This window comes from Lepeophtheirus salmonis, chromosome 5 (genome assembly GCF_016086655.4).
Source record: "Lepeophtheirus salmonis chromosome 5, UVic_Lsal_1.4, whole genome shotgun sequence".
Lineage (NCBI taxonomy): Eukaryota > Metazoa > Arthropoda > Copepoda > Siphonostomatoida > Caligidae > Lepeophtheirus > Lepeophtheirus salmonis.
Genome location: NC_052135.2, coordinates 3,366,956 through 3,375,496, shown reverse-complemented (window position 1 = coordinate 3,375,496; position 8,541 = coordinate 3,366,956). Strand labels below are relative to the sequence as shown.

The 8,541-nt window shown below is 32.0% G+C and overlaps 1 protein-coding gene across 1 annotated transcript; it reads right to left on the bottom strand.

Moving 5' to 3' along the window:
- Positions 1–1,591: 1,591 nt before the first annotated feature.
- Positions 1,592–7,206, bottom strand: LOC121118571 (uncharacterized). Its single transcript, XM_040713150.2, has 4 exons — positions 7,098–7,206; positions 5,446–5,597; positions 2,742–2,864; positions 1,592–2,691 (listed from the first exon to the last, which is right to left on the bottom strand). The coding sequence occupies exons 2-4, from the start codon at positions 5,581–5,583 to the stop codon at positions 2,608–2,610; spliced, it is 345 nt and encodes a 114-aa protein (XP_040569084.1). The 5' UTR covers positions 5,584–5,597; positions 7,098–7,206; the 3' UTR covers positions 1,592–2,607.
- Between the last annotated feature and the right edge of the window lie 1,335 nt (positions 7,207–8,541).

The following is an 8,541-nucleotide window of genomic DNA, read 5'->3' as shown; positions in this document are numbered from 1 at the left end:
TTCAGCTGATCCTTGGGCTTGTATTGGACTCCCGACAGCATCCCCTTTAAACGGCCAAACACTGCAAAGTCAAGCAGCGAACAATCAGGCGAGTGAGGCATCCTTTAATTCCGATCGAAGAAGGCTGTAGTCTCGATCTGACGGAACTATTGGGTAAAGTTGCTAGTGTGGCAGGTAGCACGGTCCTGCTGCCACCACCACCTGCCCCCAAGGGAACACTTTGTCATTCAAGTATTGGCAGTACGTCTCGGAGTTAAGCCTATCGTGGTCCTCCAAGAAGATGAGATCACATTTCTGGGCGTCGGACGCAATAATAGCCAGGACTAGGAGGTTGGCGAAGTGCCCATCCTTACCCACATGCACAACATCATCATCCCTGCCACCGAGAGACCATACCAGATAAAATCCGGTGTCGTTGGCCACCATCTAGCCTAGCTGAAGGGCGTCTCATCACTGAACAAAACGAGGACATCGACTGGCTTTTTCTTAAGCATGTTGAGAAGAATCTTCGACCTTGTGAGGCGTTTTTCCTTGTCTACAGGCTTGAGTGCTTGACAATGGGAGTTTTCTTCGATACCTTAAGGCCAAGATCTTTATTAACTAGCCGGTCCATGGTCCTTCTGCTGACGTTGAACTCCCTGGAGAGTCCGCTGACGGTGACCTTACCTCTCTTGTCCTCGACAAATGTTTTCATTTTTCAGACCATTTCGTCCGACCTTCGAGGCCTTGACTTAGATTTTGTGGTCGCCTCAGGAGTCCCTTTGGCTTCCACACTGTAAACTGTGGTGCGGCTGCAGTTCAGAACCTTGGCAATTTTAGTGGGAGTTTTTCCCCACGTGGAAAGTTCCAAAATTGCGACTCGACGTCCCTCCATATTATCGGCTGTTGTTTCACTGTTGCTATATAGATTTTACTGGAGTTTTGTTTATAACTAGTCAAGACCCTTGCCTCGAAGTATAAACCGGTTTCAACTCAATAAAATCCCAAATATGTGCATGGCGTAAAATTTAAAGGAGTGTTCAGTTTTGGACGCGCACACCTGTATATTATATTCCTCGTTATACAACCTTATTTCATATTTAGACCAGGGATCGGCAACCTTTTGTAGAGTAGGGTGACAAACAGTAATATAGTGTCATGGCAGAGACCCTAACAGCTATCCGAGCAGAGTCATGGTGGAAATTTTTTAATTTATAATTGATTTTCTGAGTGTTTAGAGAAAACAAAGATTCAATATAATTTTATTTAAACAATACTCTTATTTTTTACTATATGAATTACAATATAGAAATTAAATATAAACACAATTTAAAAGAAAAATCTATATTTTACAAAAAAAAAGTAAGAAAAATAATATTTATGTAATGAGAAAATTTCAAAAATCCATACTCATTAAAGATGATGGGTACCTCAAAATTCACTCGTAGGCCAATATGGCCCGTGGGCTGGGGGTTGCCGACCACTGTTTTAGACAATAAATTATGAATTACTATGGAAAGGATAATATATATTATCTTTAATTTTCCTACTTTTTTTGTTCCTACTCGATCTTCCCTACAAATCTACCCTTTTTTTAGTGATTTTCAGTAGCTTTAACTTTGATTATACTCAAATAGCAGTGTTTATTAATTTCCATCAAGTTTTATTTAATACAGGTCTTATTTTATTCTTAAAGTCATTTGATGAAGGTTTGTTTGAAATTTGTGTAATTTATATAGTAAAATATAAATTATGAGCCCAAAATGACGCTTTCTTCATGCAATTTCAGGGTTATCTTGAGGGGTGGGGGGTTGCTTTTTTTGATTTATTTTAATTTGAAAAATTAAATATTTTGGAGAAAAATTTCAAGAGATATATTTCATAAATTGAAATTTTTTTTAAATACGTATACCATTTTTTCGAAAAAAAGAATCAAAAATTTTAATTTTTGTAAATTAAATTTCGAAAATCCACATCTGTTTACACAAAAATTTTAAAAATAAATTCCAAATATTATATTTTTTGGAAAAAAAATTAAAAATCTACAATTATTTATCAAAAAAATAAATTTCTTGGAAAAAAAATTCAAAAATCTAGAGCTTTTAAAAAAAAAAATTCTTAAAAAAATTTGAACTATTTAACTTTTTTAAAAAATAATTGAAAAATCACAGTTATTCACTAAGATGTAATTTTAAGGAAAAATAATTTCAAATATTTAATTTTTTTTAAAAAAGGTATTCTGAAAATATTTCAAATATTTAATTTTTTTAAAAAAGGTATTCTGAAAATATTTCAAATATTTAATTTTTGAAATAATTTGAAATGTCCATAAATATTGTCAAAAAATTTTAAAAACCCATTGCTGTTCAAAAAAAAAATCCATAGCTATTCCCAGATTATTCAATTTTTTGCATACAAAATCGAAAAATTAAATTAATATAATTTGAAAAAATAGTATTAAATTGTAATTATTATTAATAAAAAAATATGTAACAAATTCCAAATATAATTCGTTTTTCATATTGCAACAGAATAAGTTTTTATAATCTTCAAGGAAAGACATGAATATAAATATATATGTATGTATACAATATACAAATATTATATCATAATAAAACTGAAGAATAATTAGTTTGCTTGCTTCTTGTTTAAAATCATTTCAGACCTTCTCTTCATAAGACGAATTAAACTTGATTTCGAGATACCAAATTTCTATAATTAAAAGATAAAATATTATTAGGATTCAGTGATAGGTTACTTACATCATCGTGTTTGATTGGAAATGTGTTTGAAAACATGTTCGGTCTTTCATCATTTAATGAAAGGATTTCAGTTGGATTTTGAATGATCTGCCCATGTTCTTCCAAAATATCTTCTCCATTACCCTTTAAATAAAAATTGTCTCTAAATTAGTCATTTAGGGGATTAAAGTTTGCATAAAAGTCCTATTAATTTAGAATTATCAAAAGCGTACGCAGGCTTATATTTTAGTTGGGGCTTCGTTTTTGGATATTTTTTTGTAAAAATACCAAAATTAAACATTTTTGTAAAAAAATTATACAAATCCATAGTTATTGACAAAAAATAAGAATTTTTGGGAAAAAAATTCAATTTATCATCATATCATCATGAGCGAGAAACAATCAGTACGGCAACGCATCTCTGATCTCCTAGATGCTGGAGTTAATGTGATGAAGATTACCGATATTGTTAAGTGTTCTAGGAGCCTGGTTTTTAAGTTGGCCAAGATCGAAAATACCTTTCCAGGATGTCAGGAAGTGAAGGGCATAATTTATAGAGGGATAAGTAGTTCTTGTTAAGTTTGGAGAAGAATATAAAGGAGGATCCCACTAAGTCGAGGAATCGCATCGCCAACGACTTCTTTGTGGCTCCTAGGACTATCATGATGGTTATACAGCACAACTTGGGATTCGTTTCTTTCAAGGACCCCTGCCACCTTGTGAAAAAAGGCATGAAAGTTAGAAGGCATGAGAGGTGCAAGAAAATCAAGGCAAATGGGACAATTTTAGAAAATTTTCTCGGGCAAGAATATTTTCCCAGTTGATCAATTCCACAACTGCCAGAACGACTGCTGGCTTGCGGAAACAAAGAAAAGGTCCAAGAGTGTTACCACACCAAATATCCGGCCCAAATAATGGTCCTACGCGTTGTGGCGTCTGATAAAAAGAAGATGCTTCCGTTCTTTTTCAAGACTTAGGTACACCATCTTGCCATGGCTGACGACCAACTACCTGAAAGGTAACTACGTCTGGACTCAGGACAATACCCCCTCTCACATGTCCTCCAAGTACCAAAATTTCTGCACAGATAACATGGCTCGATTCTTGTCCAAAGAGATATGGCCCTCTTCCTCAACAGATTTGAACCCATTGACTTTTACATATGGGATACTTTGTATAGGGAAACCAACAGGACCTCACACCCAAATTTGTACTTAATGAAGTACTCCATAGTGGCTGCATGGAACAACTTGTCAGATGAGTTTGTCATCAACTTCCGCATGGTCTTCAGGCTACGTGTAAAGGCTTGTATTGATAATGAGTTTGATCATACTGAGTGAAAAAAGTTTGGCTAAAACCTTGTCTACATGTTTTGTTATCTTAATTATTTTCCTATTATTGAAAAAATAATATTATGTATCTATTTCTAAATCCATCTCTCAAGTCCACGTTTTGCTGCCTTACCCTGTATTCATAAAGATCAACATACTCAAACATTTATTGTAAATTTGTTCATTTCATGTAGTAAAAATATTGGGTTAAGTAAAAAATTCTGAGCTCGATTGCATTAAAAAAAGCTTAAAGTATCCTTAAACGTTAAGCGTACACTTAAAAAAAAGTTCATTTACAGTTTTGTGAAGCCAGTTATATGTAACACCGTGCCGAATTAGAAATGAAAAAAGATTAATTCGATTCATTCTTCAGTATCACCAAGTTGAAAAGTTGGAGTAGGGGTTAAAAAAAAAATATTGTGCACAATAAAGTATCGAATCCAACAGCAAAGTGATGCTTCCAACGTTTTTAATCATTGAAAATGGTGATAAAATAATGGAAATTGTCGAGTTGGACTGGCATGTGAGTACTTATTTAATTGTTCAGGAACTGAATATTAGTCAACAATACCGTTTTGAATAATTTGCATAAGACTGGCCTTAAGAACAAGCTCCTTGTATGGGAAAAAAATGAATTGACGCAAAATAACCTTTCGGAATGAAGTTATGTTTGCGACTATTTGCTGAAACGTATAAAAAAGGATCCATTTTTGAAATGTATGGTGACTGGCGATGAAAAATGGCTAACATTCGAGAACAACGGCACAAAAATATCGTGGTCAAACGATTGCCAACCTTGGATTAACGGCCAAGAAGGTTATGTTTTGTGTTTGGTGGGATTAGATAGGAATCATCCACCATGAGCTGCTCCTATCGGGTAAAACAGTCAATTTGGACTTATATCGTTAACAACTGACCAGATTGAAACAATGTATATATTGACCAATATACAACACCAGGCCACACATATTTTAAATGACACGCCAGAAGCTCTTAGAGCATGGGCGGAAGGTTCTATGGCAGCCACCGTATAGTCCAGACCTTGCTCCAAGCGATTATTACCTTTTCAAAATTTTCTTGATGGTACAAAACTGGCCTCAAGAGAGGCTTGTGAAAATGAGCTGTTCAAGTTATGTTAACTTTATTGTCAAAATATAGAGAAAAAACGCTCAAAACTTTTTACTTGGCCTATTATAAACCTTGAGCCCCCAAAATGGTTTCTCCTTTAATTATGACTTTTGTAAAAATGCTCCATATGATACATATATCCACTATCGTCTATAAAATAAAGAATGAAATCACCTGCCAAATTGCTCACTTCTTTTTTAAGTAAAAATTTCAGAGATATAATAAAATTATTATTCCTTGATCGAAGATTCTGGATTTTAACTTACGTTATCGATATTTGACTGTAGCCAGTTTTTGTAAAGGTTTTCATCCCATGATCCAAGGATAACAAAGGAATCAATAGAATTAATTATAAGGATGAGAGTAAGTCCCATTAGAAGAATTTTCGTAGATGAACGGTTCATTTTTTTCTTTCTATCTATAAAAAAAAAAATCTTTATCAATTAGGGACAATGTAGTTTTTCAATGCACAAAATTTTGTTGTATCAAATTTATTGATAATTGCTTTCATTTTAATCGACGAAATTTTGCTGTTTTTAAAGCAAAACATTTTTTTTTTTTTAAGAAAAAATAAAAGGATCAAAAATTTATTTTGAAAATTTGATTTTCTGACATATTTGTACTAGTTTTTCATTAGGTATTTTAAATAGAGATTTTATACTTATGACTAATTTAATTATGAATGTTATTTTTCGGAGTATTGATTTAAATTTTTTAATAACACAATTTCAACATTAAAATATAGATAAATACATATTAGTGTTGAGACTCGGTACAAAACTAATTTTTTTTTTTTCATCCTAGTCTTAAATGATTTTTTCTATAACCAATGTGGTCTTGACCACAATTTCAGACCGTCGACCAAATTTAAATCGTTGTAAAATTAAAATTATGCTGTTCAAATGTTAGCATAATATATGCCAAAATGTGAAATAAATGTTGTCAAATACATATTTTTTACAATAAATATACAAACAACTTCATACCAACCAAAAATGTCAAATTTTAAACATTTTATCAAAAGGGGTAACATTTCCAAATTACTCCAAATTTAAGAAAATGGCATTACAAAAAATTAGCTCTAAGTTATATTTAATATAACCCTAGTCAAAATTGGCCCATATTTTGTCTTTTTCTGAGATCCTGCTTATGTCAAGGATATATGTAACCGAATTGTTGGAATTCCGTATTCATCGGGATTTTGAGAAAAGATGATCCTTCAAATTTGTCGGAGCTTAAACCAAAATTAGATATCAATTGTGTTTCACCTCCAAAAAATGAAATTTTCCGAGAAAATCTTTCACCAAACCATCCACAATTCTATGATTGATTACTTTGAATACAAATGAGGGTTGTCAATGGACGATCGGATAAGTCCCTATCTCAACATTCATGATTTATCAATTTTTAACAAGAATTAATTCTTCTTTTTTCCAATGGTTATTTAAAAGAATAATTATTTATTTTAAAAGTTCTAATAACAAGGTTGCGTGGGCCGTGTCTATCCAGATGTTAAGTAATCTATGGTATGAGTTATATTGAAGTATTGAAAAAAAAATATATATTATTTGAAAACCAATATATTTCAATTCCAAGACTTAGCATGAATGTCCTCTTAGAAGAGATGGATAGGTTTTCTTGGAAATGGAACTAAAGCAAGGGAAAATGCGAACGATCCCAGACGTCAATCGTTAAACAAATTGAAAATTGGCGCTTGGTATTCAAAATGAATGAATGAATTTAGAATCTAAAGAGAATATATGCTACATGTTGACTAGTATGGGGGATTGCATAAAAAACCCACTTGATTATAAAAAATGATCAAAATTTGATTTGTTTTTAGATGGTTATATAAGTATAATCAAAAGCAAAAATGATTTATGCTTAAAAAACATTTTACCTGAATCAAACTCCTTACCTTTTTATCAAATGAGAAGAAATGCAAAGTTCTGTTGTGATTTAAAATCCTATTGCTTAATAAATATACTAAATATGATAATGATTTTGTCGTGAACAAAAAGAAATGCGAGGGTATGGTTAAACTGAAATTATATTGGCCATGGGCTTTCTTTTTTTTTTTTTTTTTTTTTTTTTTTTTTTTTTTTTTAATATCCATATTATTATCCACTATCCACTTTATATTCAATGAATTTAATCTGTGTATGTACAAATATAAAATATATAGATTAGGCAATATAAGTCATTATTTATTCCTGGAATCATTTTACAATATTATAATAACCATTATTGGAAACTGGTATATGTAGATTATTGAAGATTGAAGATTGATAGGCATGAGGGAAGGACATTTCAATTGATGTTGTCATAGTGTTGTTGTAAAATGCGTAATCATTTTTTGAATTAAATTGGCTAGCTATAATATGTTGTGGCTCAACATGCAAACAATCTTGAACAAAAGTCGAAATAAGGAGAAAACAAGAAAACACGAGTTTTTTTTTTTTTTTTTTTCCTTCAAAATTTGCTTTATTAATCAATATAATCTTCATCAAGAGCAACACACTCATTCCAGTGGCGCTGTAGTATTTATATGCCACTTTTATAAAGCGTTTTATCTTTTGACTCAAAATGGTCCTCAGTTTCAGGGATAACATCTTCCATGGAGCAAAAATGTCTTACTGGTAAGCATTTTTTAGGTCCAGGAACAGCCAGTAGTCACTGAAAGCAATTCCAAGTTCAATTTATGTAGTTTGTCCATTGTTTGGAATGGCTTGTGACAAGGTGCGTTATCCCAGTGAAACAGCACATCTTCAAATGGGTATGTTTCCCGTGATTTCGTCCTTCAAACAATCTAATAACTCTATATAGAATTCACTTTTGGTAGTATTTCTCTTCTCAAGGTAGTTTAGGAATATTATGTCTTACGTATTCTAAAATACTGAGACTATATCCTTTTTAGCTGATTGTTGTGCTTTCGGCCGCATTGGACGAGGTTTACCAGTTTCTGTCACTCAGAGGATGCCCCTTTTGATTTCGGAATAAAGTGATGGATCCATGTTTTATCCATTATCACATAACGACACAAAATTATGTTTTTTACGTTTGAACATGGCCTAATACTGCTCAGAATCATCTGTGTGTTTTTGTTGTAGGTCAACATTGAGCAAAGAAGGCAGCCATTTTTAACAGAGTATGGACAAATACTTATACTATATAAAAGCATTCTTGTACTAAATTTAAATTTATGGGATCTCTTAATATACCCAATAATTTTAGCAATAGCTTAGAAATATTTTTTTATTAAATAAACTTATATAGCCATTCGAAATAAAATATATCAATTTCTCAATATTTTATTATGACGCTAAATTTTGTCAAATGTATGTCCAATTTGCAGCACACCT